Source organism: Somniosus microcephalus, chromosome 4 (assembly GCF_052327205.1).
Source record: "Somniosus microcephalus isolate GS21.2 chromosome 4, FLI_Smic_1.0, whole genome shotgun sequence".
NCBI lineage: Eukaryota > Metazoa > Chordata > Chondrichthyes > Squaliformes > Somniosidae > Somniosus > Somniosus microcephalus.
Window position 1 is genome coordinate 228950262 of NC_140990.1, and position 20702 is coordinate 228970963.

At 47.9% G+C, this 20702-nt stretch overlaps 2 protein-coding genes across 2 annotated transcripts in view; both read right to left on the reverse strand.

The window, feature by feature from the left end:
• Positions 1-12594, reverse strand: part of LOC147120257 (uncharacterized) — a 26709-nt gene extending 14115 nt beyond the window's left edge. The window contains exons 1-5 of the mRNA XM_085985899.1: positions 12486-12594; positions 11889-11942; positions 11740-11793; positions 10370-10423; positions 7299-7352 (exon numbers count right to left, since the gene is read on the reverse strand). Of these exons, the coding sequence (XP_085842025.1) occupies positions 7299-7352; positions 10370-10423; positions 11740-11793; positions 11889-11942; positions 12486-12490 (221 nt within the window). The 5' untranslated portion in view covers positions 12491-12594. The remainder of the gene's footprint in view (positions 1-7298; positions 7353-10369; positions 10424-11739; positions 11794-11888; positions 11943-12485) is intronic.
• The window catches only part of LOC147120255 (uncharacterized), a 345184-nt gene that overhangs the window by 104368 nt on the left and 220114 nt on the right, over positions 1-20702 (reverse strand). The window lies entirely within an intron of this gene.

The window sequence follows — 20702 nt, forward strand, 5'->3', positions numbered from 1 at the left end:
CAAGTCAGATTGCTGAAGACGACGTCGAAGTCAAGAGATCAGTCACAGCAAATCTCATAACTACGAAAGAGAACTTTGACACAGTGAACAAGCTTGTTAACCATTTCTCAGGATGGCACCAGTTGAGGAAAGCAGCTGCATGGTTTCTAAGGTTGAAAGAGTTGCTGCTACACCTGAGCGGTAAGAGAAAAGAGTATCGCGCCACTATCCATCAGTCTGAAAGTAACCCTGATAAGCAGAGAATGCTTCTACAGCAATATATGCACCAGCACAAGACCACATTGGGTAAGAATTCATTGACCGTGGAGGATTTGGCCAAGGCTGAGATGGAGATAGTTTGCTTCAGTCAAAGACAAAGATATCCAGAAGAAATCGAAGCTTTACAGCGAAATACTCCAATCAAGAAAGGTAGTCATATCTACAAGCTGGATCCTACACTCCAAGATGGAATACTGAGGGTGGGAGGGCGACTAAACAAATCTGCTATGCCAGAGGAGGCCAAGCATCCTGCTACCCTTTCTAAGGACCTCCGGGTTGCTACTCTCATTGTTCAGCATATACACCAGAGTATTGGACACAGTGGGAGGAACCACGTGCTTGCGAAGCTAAGACAAAGATACTGGATTCCAGGAGCTAATTCTGTAATAAGAAAAATACTCTCTGAATGCATTGTTTGCAGACGGTTACACGACCCTGGAAAGACCGATCACAAAGCTCTGCCTGCTACAAGAAGCAGCGTGAAAGGTTCCTGAACGAAAAAAGTGGACATTTATATTGTAAATATGTTGAACTCTTTAGTTTATGACTCTTAATGTTTGAGTAATTGATATGCTTCATGTGCCTAGTCAATTAGGGTCCGGAATGTCAGAGTCGTGAAAGTTTAAGAAAGAAAATACTTTAAAATATTGGTTAAATAGTATAATACAGTTAATTTATCTGACTGACTTATTGTATTGAGAAACCCCCTATTTTCTTGTTCCAGTAGTATAGTCTGAGATACCCCCTTTATTCTTGCTACAATGGTACAGTCCTTAAGCTTGTCACATGGTATTCAGCCATTTTACAGTTCAAGCTCCATGAGGCTAGAGAGAAGGTAAAGGCTTTGATGGCTGGAGCAATACAGTTTTTGACCGTGTTCGTTTAAACGTGTTTTGCTTTGTAATTCTGTTTGTAAGGTGTTACAGTAAACAGTTTAAAGACAAAGTTACGTTTTGGAACGTTTTATTTCGACACGCGTCTACTCGTTGTTAAAAGCCTCAAAGCTCACTGGCTGCATGTTTGGAAATTATGAAGCGCCACTACAATATATGTTTCCTTATTTTTTATATCCTCTGATTATGAAGCTGAACAGAACTGTTGAAATAATTTATTGCTCTTAATATAACCTTTGATTTTGCTTCTCATCGTTTCTCACTGGAGCAGCTTTTCCCCTTTCATTTCAACAACTAATTTTGTCCTGGCACTTTATACAGCTGAGTGGCTCAGAGCAGAATGAATGTTGTTGAATGTAGCACCAGCTGGTTACCATATATTTATGCATTCCATTCAGTAAGGAAACAGTATGTAGGGATTTAAAATATAAACAGCCGAGGACTTTGGATCTTACCGGCAGTGCTTTGGGATATTGTACGCCTGAGTCACACTTTGTGGCTGTTGGAATTCAAAGTGCTTGTATACAGCTGGGTCAGTTCATGAGGTACAAAGATGCTCATTGGCTTTCCATTTTAAAAAGGCAAAAATAATGAAAATCTAGCATTTGGCATTCATCTCAGTCAAAAGCTTATGGTATAGGTTGGTAATGGAAAAAAATTACAAATCTCAATACATATGGACTGATGGAATATAAATGAATGAGGTCTGATTTTATTCGCATGATTTATTTCTCTGATTGCTGAGCAACATCAGCTACTGTTTGCCAGATTTCATCCCTACTAGGATTTCCCTTAGTGGGCATGAAATCTGGCTAAAAACAGTATTAAACTGGCAATCCTTCTCCACAGTGTGCATTAAGGTAGCGAGTGTCCAAACTGCAGACCATGGACCATATCTGGCCCATAAGCTTGGACAATTTGGCTTACAAAGTGAATGCAATTGAGTCCTATTTGTGCCTTTACTTCTTTCTTACTGGTTTGTCCCATTTGAATTTTGTGGGCCTGGAGCTCTGGAAAGGGCTGTTGTTACTGCTGTTGTCTGTTTGATGGTTATATCCAAAATCTGAGCATCTGATGTATGTGCAAATTGATGGGAACATCCAAGGCTCCATGGTATGCACCAAAGAGAAAAAGCATGGGCATTTGAGCAGTGGAGGTTGAGGTCTAGAAGTTGGGGCAGAATAGTTTAAGATTTATTCTGCATATAACTGTGCTATACATAACCTGAAGTGCTGATACCAGGAACACCACTGCTAACATTCCTCACCTTGATGAATATCTACTGAGAGTATCACATGTTTCACTTTAGGATATAGTGCTGGCAGTCATGTTAGTTAGCACTTAATAAATTCTTGCAATGCAGTGTGAAGACTAAATGCAAGACAGCATTCTCAGACTGGCAATCAGTAACTAGTGGTGTTCCGTAGGGGTCAGTGCTGGGTCCCCAACTCTTTACAATCTATATTAACAATTTGGAGGAGGGGACCGAGTGTAACATATCAAAGTTTGCAGATGATACTAAGATGGGAGGGAAAGTAGTGAGTGAGGAGGACATAAAAAAACCTGCAAGGGGACATAGACAGGCTAAGTAAGTGGGCAGAGATTTGGCAGATGGAATACAATACTGGGAAGTGTGAGGTTATGCACTTTGGCAGGAAAAATCGTAGAGCAAGTTATTATTTTAATGGCAAGAAACTGGAAAGCACTGAAGTACAAAGGGATCTGGGGGTCCTGGTGCACGAAACTCAAAAGGTTAGTATGCAGGTGCAGCAAGTGATTAAGAAGGCCAGAAGGTATGGAGTAAAAAGTAAAGTACTAAAAAGGGAAAAAACAGGAACTAAGTGTTACAAAACATATTTGAAAGTTCTTTATCTGAATGCACGTAGCATTCGTAACAAAATGAATGAGTTAACGGCACAAATAATGACATATGGGTATGATCTTGTGGCCATTACAGAAACATGGCTGCAGGGTGACCATGACTGGGAATTAAACATACCAGGTTATTTAACAATCAGGAAGGACAGGCAGGAAGGGAGAGGAGGTGGGGTGGCTATGTTAATAAAGGAAGGAATCACTATAATACAGAGAAATGATATTGGGTCAAAGGAGCAGGATAGTGAAACAGTTTGGGTGGAGGTAAGGAATAATAAGGGGAAAAAAACACTAGTGGGTGTAGTCTATAGGCCTCCGAACAGTTGCAACTCTGTTGGACGGAGTATTAATCAGGAAATAGTTGAGGCTTGTAATAAGGGAACAGCTATAATTATGGGGGATTTTAATTATCATATTAACTGGACAAATCAAATTGGGCAGAGCAGCCTTGAGGAAGAGTTCATTGAGTGTATTAGGGATGGGTTTCTTGAGCAGTATGTAACTGAACCGACCAGGGGGCAAGCAACCTTAGATTTGGTCCTGTGTAATGAGACAGGATTAATTAAAAATGTCCTAGTAAAGGATCCCCTTGGAATGAGTGACCATAACATGGTTGAGTTCCATATTCAATTAGAGGGTGAGAAGGTTGGATCTCAAACAAGCGTGCTGAGCTTGAATAAAGGAGACTATGAAGGTATGAGAGCGGAATTAATTAGAGTGGACTGGGAAAATAGATTAAAGGGTAAGACGGTACATGACCAGTGGTGTACATTTAAGGAGTTATTTTACAACTTCCAAAAAAAATATATTCCACTGAGGAAAAAAGGGTGTAAAAGAAAAGATAGCCATCCGTGGCTAAGTAAAGTAATTAAGGATAGTATCCGACTAAAAACAAGGGCATATAAGGTAGCCAAATCTAGTGGGAGGATGGAAGATTGGGAAGTCTTTAAAAGACAGCAAAAAATAACAAAAAGATTGATTAAGAAAGGGAAGATAGATTATGAAAGTAAATTAGCAAAAAATATAAAAACAGACAGTAAAAGTTTCTATAGTTATATAAAAAGAAAAAGGGTGGCTAAAGTAAATGTTGGTCCCTTAGAGGATGAGACCGGGAAATTAATGGTGGGAAACATGGAGATGGCAAAAACACTGAACAATTATTTTGTATCAGTCTTTACAGTAGAGGACACTAAGAATATCCCAACACTGGACAAACAGGGGGCTCTAGGGGGGGAGGAACTAAATACGATTAAAATCACTAAGGAAGTGGTACTTGGTAAAATAATGGGACTCAAGGCGGATAAATCCCCTGGACCTGATGGCTTGCATCCCAGGGTCTTGAGGGAAGTAGCGGTAGGGATTGTGGATGCATTGGTAATAATTTTCCAAAACTCACTGGACTCAGCAAAGGTCCCGGCAGATTGGAAAACTGCTAATGTAACACCCTTATTTAAAAAGGGTAGTAGGCAGAAGGCTGGAAACTATAGACCTGTTAGCCTAACATCTGTGGTTGGTAAAATGTTAGAGTCCATTATTAAGGAGACAGTAACGGGACATTTGGATAAACATAATTTAATAGGGCAAACTCAGCATGGTTTCATGAAGGGGAAGTCATGTTTAACAAATTTGCTTGAGTTTTTTGAGGAAGTAACATACAGGGTGGATAAAGGGGAACCAGTGGACGTTGTGTATTTAGACTTCCAAAAGGCATTTGACAAGGTGCCACACAAAAGATTATTGCTCAAGATAAAAAATCACGGGATTGGGGGTAATATTCTGGCGTGGGTGGAGGATTGGCTCTCTAACAGAAAGCAGAGAGTTGGGATAAATGGTTCGTTCTCAGATTGGCAACCAGTAACTAGTGGTGTTCCGCAGGGGTCAGTGCTGGGTCCCCAACTCTTTACAATCTATATTAACGATTTGGAGGAGGGGACCGAGTGTAACATATCAAAGTTTGCAGATGATACAAAGATGGGAGGGAAAGTAGTGAGTGAGGAGGACATAAAAAACCTGCAAAGGGACATAGACAGGCTAAGTAAGTGGGCAGAGATTTGGCAGATGGAATACAATACTGGAAAGTGTGAGGTTATGCACTTTGGCAGGAAAAATCATAGAGCAAGTTATTATCTTAATGGCAAGAAACTGGAAAGTACTGTAGTACAAAGGGATCTGGGGGTCCTGGTGCACGAAACTCAAAAAGTTAGTATGCAGGTGCAGCAAGTGATTAAGAAGGCCAATGGAATGTTGGCTTTTATTGCTAGGGGGTTGGAATATAAAAACAGGGAGGTATTGCTGCAGTTGTACAAGGTATTGGTGAGGCCGCACCTGGAATACTGCATACAGTTTTGGTGTCCATACTTAAGAAAAGACATACTTGCTCTCGAGTCAGTACAAAGAAGGTTCACTCGGTTAATCCCGGGGATGAGGGGGTGGTCATATGAGGAGAGGTTGAGTAGATTGGGACTCTACTCATTGGAGTTCAGAAGAATGAGAGGCGATCTTATTGAAACATATAAGATTGTGAAGGGGCTTGATCGGGTGGATGCGGTGAGGATGTTCCCAATGATGGGTGAAACTAGAACTAGGGGGCATAATCTTAAAATAAGGGGCTGCTCATTCAAAACTGAGATGAGGAGAAACTTCTTCACTCAGAGGGTGGTAGGTTTGTGGAATTTGCTGCCCCAGAAAGCTGTGGAAGCTACATCATTAAATAAATTTAAAACAGAAATAGATAGTTTCCTAGAAGTAAAGGGAATAAAGGGTTACGGGGAGCGGGCAGGAAATTGGACATGAGTCTGGGTTCGGAATGGTCATGGCCCTGTGGGTAGTGGAGCGGGCCCAGGGGCTGTGTAGCCTTGTTCTGCTCCTACTGTGTTCTAATTCTGTTAGATTTCAGGAGATGGTTTTATTCCTGTTCCTGACTGGGGTGGAGATCGCCTTTACAGAAGGTAAGTACTGTAGAAAATATAGGGACAGAGTGATCTCCTGGAAGAATTTCGATCGCCTAGATGGGTCGGAGAGGAATTTCCCAGATTTTTTTCTCCCAAATTGGCCATTGGGTCTTTATCTGGTTTTTCGCCTCTCCCGGGAGATCACATGGGTTCGGGTGGATGCAGAGTGATAGAAGATTTGAGGTTAGGATCAGATCAGCCATGATCTTATTGAATGGTGGAGCAGGCTCGAGGGGCCGATTGGCCTACTCCTGCTCCTATTTCTTATGTTCTTATGTTCTTATGTTCAATGGAATGTTGGCTTTCATTGCTAGGGGGATAGAATATAAAAATAGGGAGGTATTGTTTCAGTTGTACAAGGTATTGGTGAGACCGCACCTGGAATACTGCATACAGTTTTGGTGTCCATACTTAAGAAAGGACATACTTGCTCTCAAGTCAGTACAAAGAAGGTTCACTCGGTTAATCCCGGGGATGAGGGGATGGACATATGAGGAGAGGTTGAGTAGATTGGGACTCTACTCATTGGAGTTCAGAAGAATGAGAGGCGATCTTATTGAAACATATAAGATTGTGAAGGGGTTGGATCGGGTGGATGCAGGGAAGATGTTCCCGATGATGGGTGAAACTAGAACTAGGGGGCATAGTCTTAGAATAAGGGGCTGCTCTTTCAAAACTGAGATGAGGAGGAACTACTTCACTCAGAGGGTGGTAGGTCCATGGAATATGCTGCCCCAAAAAGCTGTAGAAGCTACATCATTACATAAATTTAAAACAGAAACAGACAGTTTCCTAGAAGTAAAGGGAATTAAGGGTTACGGGGAGCGGGCAGGAATTTGGACATGAGTCTAGGTTCGGATCGGTCATGGCCCTGTGGGTAGCGGAGCGGGCCCAGGGGCCGTGTAGCCTGATCCTGCTCCTATTTCATGTGTCTAATTCTGTTAGATTCAGGAGATGGTTCTGTGATAGTGGATTGGCAGTTAGGATCAGATCAGCCATGATCTTATTGAATGGCAGAGCAGGCTCGAGGGGCCGACTGGCCTACTCCTGCTCCTATTTCTTATGTTCTTATGTTCTTATACTCTGCTATCCCAGGGAAGGTTTCCATTTTTACTGATTCTCAAGATTTCAGAATTAGCAGAAGTATCACGAATGTATTCCTTTCACTGATCTTTGTGTTATTTTCTAATTTTATCCTGGGTAAATAATCACATTTAAAACTAATTATTTCACTTCAATATCTCTATCATGTATTGCTATGAACTACACTGGATAAAGATGTAAAGATTGATGTATATATTGATAAAATTAAACATCTTACCTTTTCACCGGGCTTGCCATTTTCACCAGGAGGACCTGGATCGCCACCCAGACCCTAATGTACAAGAAGTGAGGGATGATAGTTAAGTCCACACATTCATGCGAACAGATTGTAAAATAAAAGTTGCTTATATGTCCTAAATTAATTATTTTTATCCTGACTTAATAATGATGTAGCTATTCCTGGTGCATACAAGAATGAAAGAAAGACTTGCATTTATATAGCACCTTTCACGACCACAGGATGTCCCAAAGCACTTTACAGCCAATGAAGTACTTTAAGTTTCCAAATTCCAAATGAAATTGATAGATTTTTGTTAGGCAAGGGTATTAAGGGTTACAGAACCAAGTTGAGTAGATGGAGTTAAGATACAGATTAACCATGATCTAATTGAATGGCAGAACAGGCTCAAGGGCTGAATGACCTACTCCTCTTCCTATGTTCCTCAGTGTAGTTACTGCTAAAATGTAGGGAAACACAACAGCCAATTTGCACACAGCAAAGTCCCACAAACAACAATGAGAAATGACTAGACCATCTCTTTCAGGCACTGGTTGAGGGATAAATATTGGCCAGGATACCGGGAGAATTCCCCTTCCCCTCTTTGAATAACGCCATAGGATCTTTTATGTCCATCTGAGAGGGCAGACAGGGCTTCGGTTTAATGGCTCACCTGAAAGACGGCACCTCCGACAAGTGCAGCTTTCCCTCAGCACTGCAGTGAAGTGTAAACCTAGACTATGTGCTCAAGTCTCTGGAGTGGGGCTTGAACCCACAACCTTCTGACTCAGAGGTGAGAGTGCTATCACTGAGCTTGTAAATCTGATTAGATATGACTGTTTGAACCATGCGACAGAACTTCGTTGTATTTTCAAATGTACTCTATTAGATTCCTTCTTTATCATAGCACAAGTCTGATTGTGACAATAAATATTTATAGTTATTTTTCTAATTTGAACAGTTTAGTATGGATCCCACTACTTAGACTTAAACACAATTGCTATGTCCTGTCATCTATCTATTCAAAAGTCCTATGTCAATAGTGTCCATGAGGTTTTCAGTGTTAATCGTGTCCATATCTGGTGACGTCCATTCAGTCACATTTTTTAATAGGATTTTCCCATTACCGTGCCAGTTGGTGACACTGTAGTTCCATACTCTGGCCACCAGGAAGTGCTGCAGAGTCTTTGCCATTGAGTAGCACTGTGCAGGCAAATTGCTCAGCTTTCTCTTCCTTCTCTGACACCATTTTTGATTTTTTTTTTAAACTGTGCAAACTTTTTAAGTTTTTAATTTTTAATCAAAAGGTGTTGTCTAGTGCACATTGATTACCAAGCCTCCCTCAGCTCACAGTTTGGTGAACCTGTTTCCCATCCCCTGGTGCTTACCAGCTTCTAACCCTGCTCTACGCTCTCTGCCACTTGGCTGCCACTCTCACAGCCTCCTCAGTATTGGAATGCTCAGACACTCCTGGAGCTCCCTTACACTCTGCAACCAATATCAATTATATTTACATTGGAAGCCCAATAAAAATTATATCTAAGAAGGCCAATGGAATGTTGGCTTTCATTGCTAGGGGGATAGAATATAAAAATAGCTTCAGTTGTACAAGGTATTGGTGAGGCCGCACCTGGAATACTGCGTACAGTTTTGGTGTCCATACTTAAGAAAGGACATACTTGCTCTCGAGTCAGTACAAAGAAGGTTCACTCGGTTAATCCCGGGGATGAGGGGATGGACATATGAGGAGAGGTTGAGTAGATTGGGACTCTACTCATTGGAGTTCAGAAGAATGAGAGGCGATCTTATTGAAACATATAAGATTGTGAAGGGGTCGGATCGGGTGGATGCGGGGAAGATGTTCCCAATGATGGGTGAAACTAGAACTAGGGGGCATAGTCTTAGAATAAGGGGCTGCTCTTTCAAAACTGAGATGAGGAGGAACTACTTCACTCAGAGGGTGGTAGGTCCATGGAATATGCTGCCCCAAAAAGCTGTAGAAGCTACATCATTACATAAATTTAAAACAGAAATAGACAGTTTCCTAGAAGTAAAGGGAATTAAGGGTTACGGGGAGCGGGCAGGAATTTGGACATGAGTCTAGGTTCGGATCAGTCATGGCCCTGTGGGTAGCAAAGCGGGCCCAGGGGCCGTGTAGCCTGATCCTGCTCCTATTTCGTGTGTCTAATTCTGTTAGATTCAGGAGATGGTTCTGTGATAGTGGATTGGCGGTTAGGATCAGATCAGCCATGATCTTATTGAATGGCGGAGCAGGCTCGAGGGGCCGATTGGCCTACTCCTGCTCCTATTTCTTATGTTCTTATGTTCTTATTGATTTTTAAATAGGAGGCCTATTCTCAGTTGCTGTCCTCTCCTCTTCCACTTCCTTCCCTTCCCTCCCCATGCTCCCCCTTGCCCTCCTCATCCTCTCCCCTCCCCTCTGCTTCCCCTTCCTTTGTTCTCTATTCTTCATTCCTCCTTGTACTACCTCCCTGTTACCAATCTCACCCTCCCAATCCCATTTTCCCCATCTCTCTCCCAGCTTCTCACCCTGCTGTTACTTCCTGCTCCTACCTACCTTGTAACCATGCTGTACCTTCCCCTTCCACCATTGCTCTAAACCAGCTTTACCGCTTTACCCTTGTCCTCTAACCATGCTCTCTCTCCCCCTTGTCCTCAACTTATAACCATGCTCTACCTTCCCCTTTCTGCACCAGCACTTAACCCTCTTCTGCCTTTCCCAACTCGCCTCTAAACCCGCTCTACATCACCCCTCCCCCACCTTAATGTACCTTACCCCACTGACCACCAATGTTGCAATCCTTCCATAGCCCAGATCCAATTTCCTCCCATCCTCTGACCCCGCTTCAGCTTAACAGTGCACTTAATCTGGACTGCCAGCATGTAACACCATAGCAAACCTTTAATCTAGATCGCACACTCCAGTTATTCCATGTTATATCTTAAGAAAGCGTGTCAACACATTAAAGGATAAAATAGCAGTTGTTATACCCACACAATAACTGAATCAACTATTGAAGGTTATTATTAATGCACCAAACTAGTTATACCTGAGGACCAGGAAATCCTTGAGAACCTGGCTCGCCTCTTTCACCAGATGTACCCTGAGAAAAGACACATTACTTAGCACCGTGCATTAAGGAAAAGAACTATGTAAATACATAAGTTTAATCAAACCGATAAGCTTACGGGAACCACTATTCAATAAGCGACACAAGTTTTTATTTATGATTCAACTCCTGGTCAGTTATTAATAATATGCATTCCATAATTGAGAATCGCTGTTCTATATAAACTAATACTAGAACAAAAGAGGAATTCTCCATAACTTAAGAGTATAGAATGAAAGTAAGCTCAATCGCGGGATTTTCTTTGGGGGTTATCTCAACAGCTGCTTTAACTGCTGTGGAGACTGGCAGAAATCTATTATAGACACGTAAACAGTGGCCAATCTGGAGAGCCCCCTAGGAGATTCCAAGCGATTGTATTCTTTTCAATAATTTCTTTAGTCCATGTAAAACATAACTGGGATGAAATTGGACTAGGTGGAAAACAGGTTCAAAGAGGTCCATTACATGGGGTTAACCACCTGCACCCGAGTAATGCTGGAAACATGTCTGATACTGTATTGGTTTGGGCACTGTAGAGGCGTCCCTAGCAGCTGTCTAAAACAGGAGTTAGGCCCCTTGAATATGCTAATAAGGGGTCTAACATCTGTTTTAGGAGCAAACCGGAAATTGATTTGCCTTGAGCACAGCAGGTGTCAAGCCATGCTGCATTCAGGATTACCTGGAATACATGTGGCCTAACCAGAGGTCCTTAAAGGGGCCACTGGAGGCCGCCACCAGAAGGTAAGTTATTAAAAAATACTTACCTGAATGTGGAGCCAGATGCTCATAGCAAGTGTAGAGATTATGGTACTAGATTAATACCCCAGAAGTTGGCAGCTTAAGTTCCACCATGGTAATTTGTCAAATTTAATTCACTAAATCAAGTAATTTTTGGGCTAACGCCAGAAAAAAAAACTACCTCTGAAGGCTGCTGGATTGTTGTAAAAACCCAACTGATTCATTAAGACCCTTACCTGATCTGACCTACACGTGACTCTACTCCCTTAGTATATGGCTGACTCTTAATATACTCTGAGGCGGCCTAGCAGACCAATCAGTGGTAAAAATAATCGCGACAGGAGAAGGCCCACCGTCACCCTTTCAGGGCAACTAGAGACGGGCAATAAATGTGGCCATGCCAGTATTGCCAAGAGAATTTATTTTTTTAACAACAGATTCAAAATATAATCACCAATTACCTTTGTTTATGGAAATAAATGTTTACGGAACAACTTCTAAAAAAAAACCCTGCTTTAGATATAGAGAAACCTTCTTGGTTTTAAAACACATGAATTAAAGATCATACTTACAGCTTTGCCAGGCTCGCCTGGATGGCCAGTCTTTCCAGCTTTTCCAGGTAAACCCTGTCAATATAGTTTATGTATTAATAAGCAATTGCATATTTAGCAGTTGGTAGAAAGTCTCTTTCAATAGAATTATTAATAAAATATTTACAGACCAGTAGCCCAGGACTACCCTGAGGTCCTCTTGCACCATCCTTACCAGTTTGTCCCTGGGGGGGGAGAAATTGCAGTTAAGTATTGCTTGAATCATTGGTAATAATTTGCAACTATTTCCTGACGATGTTATGTTGAGAGCCCTGTGTACATGTTTTTGCTCTGCTTCCCAGATGGCTAATTTTTAATATTAGGAGAGACAATCATAGAATCATACAATCTTACAGTGCAGAAGGAGGCTATTCTGCCCGCCATGCCTGTGCTGGCTCTTTGAAAGAGCTGTCCAATTAGTCCCACTCCCCTGCTCTTTCCTCGAGCGGCAATATTCACTTTGCACCAACTGTAAAAGATTGCGCACTAAATGATAAATGGCTCTATGAGGCACAACTGACTGAGACTTTTTAAAAACGTGGCTTTGTGCTGGGATAGAGTTCCACCAACTGGAAGTGCTCACTCGCCAATTGGTTTCAGTCAGGTTGCTGACCTGACTCCAAAGTTGTTTTTGTCACTTGCACATCAAGACATCATGCATGTAATAAAGCATGGAACCCAACAACAATAATGGGAACATACACGGATTATGGATGAGTTGCACTTACATCATTGCCCCTTGGTCCAGGGAAACCCATAACACCTGATGAACCTCTTTGTCCAGGTGAACCAAGGGGACCTGAAGGACCTCGATCTCCAGAAGGACCCTGGTGATAAAAATGAGATAATCTGATAAAGAATAAAATTCACCCCCACCTCCCCACTACTCACATAAACATATTTAATTGGGGGGGGGCGGAATCTCTCTATACAAATAGACAAGGCAGAGACCAAGGTGAACATTTCCAATTGCAAACAAATGCGAATAATTATCATTGTGCATAACAATCCAATAGAGTTGATCACCATTTACATATCATAGTAACTGGTAAACACTACAAAACCAGAAAACAAGCTGAAATAGATGTTTAGAATCTTGACAATTGCCAAATAACTTGGATTTAAAATGTATCAGCTTTTACATTTATCACCGGAGCCCTTCCCCATTTCCATCTCGGAATCTGAGACATGCTAGCAGTATTTAAATATTCCGGTTGCCATGTACAGAGGCTACACACATGTGAATTAATTTAACTAACAATGACCTGTATTTTCCGATGCCTACGGGTGTGTACGAGTTGTGTACACACCCGTAGGGACATCGGGAATGCCGGTTTCAGGCATGCGAAGCGCATACGCTGAAAACCGGCATTTCCGATCTGTCAAGAATGCTCTTGACAGATCGGACGCCTGCCCTGGAGAAGGGCCTCTGCAGGTGGAGCGTTCCGCTTTCTGCAGAACCTCCACCCGCAGAAAACCCTTAGGGACCTGCCTGGTAAAAGCAATTGTAAAGCCTGCTTTTATCAGCATAAGAGTTTTTAAAAAATAAAAGAAATAAAAAAAAATTCACTCATTTATAATTTAAAAACAATTTTAAAAAAGGTAAGTTTATTTTTAGCCCTGTAAAAATTTTAATTATTAAAAAAAAATTGTTTACAACAATTTAATGTAATTTTAACTCATTTTAAAAATGTGATGATTTTCAAAATAATTATTTAATGTTTTAGTGTCTTTTTGGGGTGATCCCTATTCATATATTTGACAGGTCTATCTGTCAAAAGTATGAAGGGAGAGTCCCTTCTCCTATTGGCTGGCCTGGCCCACTGATCCCAGGGATGCTTGTGAACTGCCTGCGCCCCAGGATACGTGGGCCCTGTGCATTTCGACTGTGGAGAGGCCCAGGATCGGAAGTGTCCGGACCTCGGGAGCCCTCAGGTGAGCGCATAGGTTTTTATCCAATCGGAGGCATCCGCACGCAGGAAGCCCCCTATCGGAAATTATGGGCCACCATTATGCTTCTCCTGCAGAATAAAAGGGGCAATTTTGCCAGACTCTGCTTGGAGTCACACTGGACAAGCATGCAGAGCAGCCCTACAGCAATGGAGCCCAATCTCCAATCTGTGCTCCCTTCTGGTGAGGTGATGTGCTGGCTGCAGTGTCTTGTAAAGTTAGCCATCACTTGACTCCGCTACATGCCTTGAGCTCAACTGAACCATGTCTGCTCTCACTGTAACCCACCCTAACCCCTCAGTGCAACGCACCCTGACCCCTCAGTGTAACCCACCCTGACCCCTCAGTGTAACCCACCCTGACCCCTCAGTGTAACCCACTCTGATCCCTCAGTGTAACCCACCCTGACCCCTCAGTGTAACTGACTCTGATCCCTCAGTGTAACCCACCCTGACCCCTCAGTGTAACTGACTCTGACCCCTCAGTGTAACCCACTCTGATCCCTCAGTGTAACCCACCCTGACCGTGCTCAGTGTAACCCACCCTGACCCCTCAGTGCAACGCACCCTGACCCCTCAGTGCAACGCACCCTGACCCCTCAGTGTAACCCACCCTGACCCCTCAGTGTAACTGACTCTGACCGTGCTCAGTGTAACCCACCCTGACCCCACAGTGTAACCCACCCTGACCGTGCTCAGTGTAACCCACCCTGACCGTGCTCAGTGTAACCCACCCTGACCCCTCAGTGTAACCCACTCTGACACCTCAGTGTAACCCACCCTAACCCCTCAGTGTAACCCACCCTAACCCCTCAGTGTAACCCACCCTAACCCCTCAGTGTAACCCACCCTGACCCCTCAGTGTAACCCACCCTGACCCCTCAGTGTAACCCACCCTGACCCCTCAGTGTAACCCACCCTGACCCCTCAGTGCAACCCACCCTGACCCCTCAGTGCAACGCACCCTGACCCCTCAGTGTAACCCACCCTGACCCCTCAGTGTAACCCACCCTGACCCCACAGTGTAACCCACCCTGACCCCTCAGTGTAACCCACCCTGACCCCTCAGTGTAACCCACCCTGACCACACAGTGTAACCCATCCTGACCCCTCAGTGTAACCCACCCTGACCCCTCAGTGTAACCCACCCTGACCCCTCAGTGTAACCCACCCTGACCCCTCAGTGTAACCCACCCTGACCCCTCAGTGTAACCCACCCCGACCCCTCAGTGTAACCCACCCCGACCCCTCAGTGTAACCCACCCTGACCCCTCAGTGCAACGCACCCTGACCCCTCAGTGCAACGCACCCTGACTCCTCAGTGTAACTCACCCTGACCCCTCAGTGTAACCCACCCTGACCCCTCAGTGTAACCCACCCTGACCCCTCAGTGTAACCCACTCTGACCCCTCAGTGTAACCCACCCTGACCGTGCTCAGTGTAACCCACCCTGACCCCTCAGTTTAACCCACCCTGACCCCTCAGTGTAACCCACCCTGACCCCACAGTGTAACCCACCCTGACCCCTCAGTGTAACCCACCCTGACCTCTCAGTGTAACCCACCCTGACCCCTCAGTGTAACTCACCCTGACCCCTCAGTGTAACCCACCCTGACCCCACAGTGTAACCCACCCTGACCTCTCAGTGTAACCCACCCTGACCCCTCAGTGTAACCCACCCTGACCCCTCAGTGTAACCCACCCTGACCTCTCAGTGTAACCCACCCTGACCCAACAGTGTAACCCACCCTGACCTCTCAGTGTAACCCACCCTGACCCCACAGTGTAACCCACCCTGACCCCTCAGTGTAACCCACCCTGACCTCTCAGTGTAACCCACCCTGACCCCTCAGTGTAACCCACCCTGACCCCTCAGTGTAACCCACCCTGACCCCTCAGTGTAACCCACCCTGACCCCACAGTGTAACCCACCCTGACCCCAGTGTAACCCACCCTGACACCTCAGTGTAACCCATCCTGACCCCTCAGTGTAACCCACCCTGACCCCTCAGTGTAACCCACCCTGACTCCTCAGTGTAACCCACCCTGACCCCTCAGTGCAACGCACCCTGACCCCACAGTGTAACCCATCCTGACCCCTCAGTGTAACCCACCCTGACCCCACAGTGTAACCCACCCTGACTCCTCAGTGTAACCCACCCTGACCCCTCAGTGCAACGCACCCTGACCCCACAGTGTAACCCACCCTGACTCCTCAGTGTAACCCACCCTGACCCCTCAGTGTAACCCACCCTGACCCCACAGTGTAACCCACCCTGACCCCACAGTGTAACCCACCCTGACCCCTCAGTGTAACCCACCCTGACCCCTCAGTGTAACCCACCCTGACCCCACAGTGTAACCCACCCTGACCCCTCAGTGTAACCCACCCTGACCCCTCAATGTAACCCATCCTGACCCCTCAGTGTAACCCACCCTGACCCCTCAGTGTAACCCACCCTGACCCCTCAGTGTAACCCACCCTGACCCCACAGTGTAACCCACCCTGACCCCTCAGTGTAACCCACCCTGACCCACAGTGTAACCCACCCTGACCCCACAGTGTAACCCACCCTGACCCCTCAGTGTAACCCACCCTGACTCCTCAGTGTAACCCACCCCTGACCGTGCTCAGTGTAACCCACCCTGACCCCTCAGTGTAACCCACCCCGACCCCTCAGTGTAACCCACCCCGACCCCTCAGTGTAACCCACCCTGACTCCTCAGTGTAACCCACCCTGACCCCTCAGTGTAACCCACCCCGACCCCTCAGTGTAACCCACCCCGACCCCACAGTGTAACCCACCCTGACCCCTCAGTGTAACCCACCGTACCCGACCCTCAGGTAACCCTCAGTGACCACCCTCCCAGTGAACCCACCCTGACTCCTCAGTGTAACCCACCCTGACCCCTCAGTGTAACCCACCCTGACCCCTCAGTGTAACCCACCCTGACCCCACAGTGTAACCCACCCGGACCCCTCAGTGTAACCCACCCTGACCCCTCAGTGTAACCCACCCTGACCCCACAGTGTAACCCACCCTGACCCCACAGTGTAACCCACCCTGACCCCACAGTGTAACCCACCCTGACCCCTCAGTGTAACCCACCCTGACCCCACAGTGTAACCCACCCGGACCCCTCAGTGTAACCCACCCTGACCCCTCAGTGTAACCCACCCTGACCCCTCAGTGTAACCCACCCTGACCCCACAGTGTAACCCACCCTGACCCCACAGTGTAACCCACCCTGACCCCTCAGTGTAACCCACCCTGACCCCTCAGTGTAACCCACCCTGACCCCACAGTGTAACCCACCCTGACCCCACAGTGTAACCCACCCGGACCCCTCAGTGTAACCCACCCTGACCCCTCAGTGTAACCCACCCTGACCCCTCAGTGTAACCCACCCTGACCCCACAGTGTAACCCACCCTGACCCCACAGTGTAACCCACCCTGACCCCTCAGTGTAACCCACCCTGACCCCACAGTGTAACCCACCCGGACCCCTCAGTGTAACCCACCCTGACCCCACAGTGTAACCCACCCTGACCCCTCAGTGTAACCCACCCTGACCCCACAGTGTAACCCACCCTGACCCCTCAGTGTAACCCACCCTGACCCCTCAGTGTAACCCACCCTGACCCCTCAGTGTAACCCACCCTGACCCCACAGTGTAACCCACCCTGACCCCTCAGTGTAACCCACCCTGACCCCTCAGTGTAACCCACCCTGACCCCTCAGTGTAACCCACCCTGACCCCACAGTGTAACCCACCCTGACCGTGCTCAGTGTAACCCACCCTGACCCCTCAGTGTAACCCACCCTGACCCCAAAGTGTAACCCACCCTGACCCCTCAGTGTAACCCACCCTGACCCCACAGTGTAACCCACCCTGACCCCTCAGTGTAACCCACCCTGACCCCTCAGTGTAACCCACCCTGACCTCTCAGTGTAACCCACCCTGACCCCTCAGTGCAACGCACCCTGACCCCTCAGTGTAACCCACCCTGACCCCACAGTGTAACTCACCCTGACCCCTCAGTGTAACCCACCCTGACCGTGCTCAGTGTAACCCACCCTGACCCCACAGTGTAACCCACCCTGACCCCTCAGTGTAACCCACCCTGACCGTGCTCAGTGTAACTCACCCTGACCCCTCAGTGTAACCCACCCTGACCGTGCTCAGTGTAACTCACCCTGACCCCTCAGTGTAACCCACCCTGACCCCTCAGTGTAACCCACCCTGACCCCACAGTGTAACCCACCCTGACCCCTCAGTGTAACCCACCCTGACCGTGCTCAGTGTAACTCACCCAGACCCCTCAGTGTAACCCACCCTGACCCCACAGTGTAACCCACCCTGACCCCTCAGTGTAACCCACCCTGACCGTGCTCAGTGTAACTCACCCTGACCCCTCAGTGTAACCCACCCTGACCCCACAGTGTAACCCACCCCGGCCCCACAGTGTAACACACCCCGACCCCTCAGTGTAACCCACCCTGACCCCTCAGTGTAACCCACCCTGACCCCTCAGTGTAACCCACCCTGACCCCTCAGTGTAACCCACCCTGACCCCTCAGTGTAACTCACCCTGACCCCTCAGTGTAACTCACCCTGACCCCTCAGTGTAACCCACCCCGACCCCACAGTGTAACCCACCCTGACCGTGCTCAGTGTAACCCACCCTGACCCCTCAGTGTAACCCACCCTGACCCCTCAGTGTAACCCACCCTGACCGTGCTCAGTGTAACCCACCCTGACCCCTCAGTGTAACCCACCCTGACCCCTCAGTGTAACCCACCCTGACCCCTCAGTGTAACCCACCCTGACCCCTCAGTGTAACCCACCCTGACCCCACAGTGTAACTCACCCTGACCCCACAGTGTAACCCACCCTGACCCCACAGTGTAACCCACCCTGACCCCTCAGTGTAACCCACCCTGACCCCACAGTGTAACCCACCCCTGACCCCTCAGTGTAACCCACCCTGACCCCTCAGTGTAACCCCAACCCCTGACCCCACAGTGTAACCCACCCTGACCCCTCAGTGTAACCCACCCTAACCCCTCAGTGTAACCCACCCTGACCCCTCAGTGTAACCCACCCCGACCCCTCAGTGTAACCCACCCTGACCCCTCAGTGTAACCCACCCGACCCCTCAGTGTAACCCACCCTGACCCCACAGTGTAACCCACCCTGACCCCTCAGTGTAACCCACCCCTGACCCCTCAGTGTAACCAACCCTGACCCCTCAGTGTAACCCACCCTGACCCCTCAGTGTAACCCACCCTGACCCCTCAGTGTAACCAACCCTGACCCCTCAGTGTAACCCACCCTGACCCCACAGTGTAACCCACCCTGACCCCTCAGTGTAACCCACCCTAACCCCTCAGTGTAACCCACCCTGACCCCACAGTGTAACCCACCCTAACCCCTCAGTGTAACCCACCCTGACCCCACAGTGTAACCCACCCTGACCCCACAGTGTAACCCACCCTGACCCCCACAGTGTAACCCACCCTGACCCCTCAGTGTAACCCACCCCTAACCCCTCAGTGTAACCCACCCTGACCCCACAGTGTAACTCACCCTGACCCCTCAGTGTAACCCACCCTGACCCCAGTGTAACCCACCCTGACCCCACAGTGTAACTCACCCTGACCCCTCAGTGTAACCAACCCCTGACCCCTCAGTGTAACCCACCCTGACCCCACAGTGTAACCCACCCTGACCCCACAGTGTAACCCACCCTGACCCCACAGTGTAACCCACCCTGACCCCACAGTGTAACCCACCCTGACCCCTCAGTGTAACCCACCCTGACCCCACAGTGTAACCCACCCTGATCCCTCAGTGTAACCCACCCTGACCCCACAGTGTAACCCACCCTGACCCCACAGTGTAACCCACCCTGACCCCACAGTGTAACCCACCCTGACCCCACAGTGTAACCCACCCTGACCCCTCAGTGTAACCCACCCTGATCCCTCAGTGTAACCCACCCTGACCCCACAGTGTAACCCACCCTGACCCCACAGTGTAACCCACCCTGACCGTGCTCAGTATAACCCACCCTGACCCCTCAGTGTAACCCACCCTGACCCCTCAGTGTAACCCACCCTGACCCCACAGTGTAACCCACCCTGACCCCTCACTGTAACCCACCCTGACCCCTCAGTGTAACCCACCCTGACCCCTCAGTGTAACCCACCCTGACCCCACAGTGTAACCCACCCTGACCCCCACAGTGTAACCCACCCTGACCGTGCTCAGTGTAACCCACCCTGACCCCTCAGTGTAACCCACCCTGACCCCTCAGTGTAACCAACCCTGACCCCTCAGTGTAACCCACCCTGACCCCTCAGTGTAACCCACCCTGACCCCACAGTGTAACCACCCTGACTCCTCAGTGTAACCCACCCTGACCCCTCAGTGCAACGCACCCTGACCCCTCAGTGTAACCCACCCTGCTCCCTCAGTGTAACCCACCCTGACCGTGCTCAGTGTAACCCACCCTGACCCCTCAGTGTAACCCACCCTGACCCCACAGTGTAACCCACCCTGACCCCTCAGTGTAACCAACCCCTGACCCCACAGTGTAACCCACCCTGACCCCTCAGTGTAACCAACCCTGACCCCTCAGTGTAACCCACCCTGACCCCTCAGTGTAACCCACCCTGACCCCACAGTGTAACCCACCCTGACCCCTCAGTGTAACCAACCCTGACCCCTCAGTGTAACCCACCCTGACCCCTCAGTGTAACCCATCCTGACCCCTCAGTGTAACCCACCCTGACCCCTCAGTGTAACCCACCCTGACCCCTCAGTGTAACCCACCCTGACCCCTCAGTGTAACCAACCCTGACCCCTCAGTGTAACCCACCCTGACCCCTCAGTGTAACCCACCCTGACCCCTCAGTGTAACCCACCCTGACCCCTCAGTGTAACCAACCCTGACCCCTCAGTGTAACCATCCTGACCCCTCAGTGTAA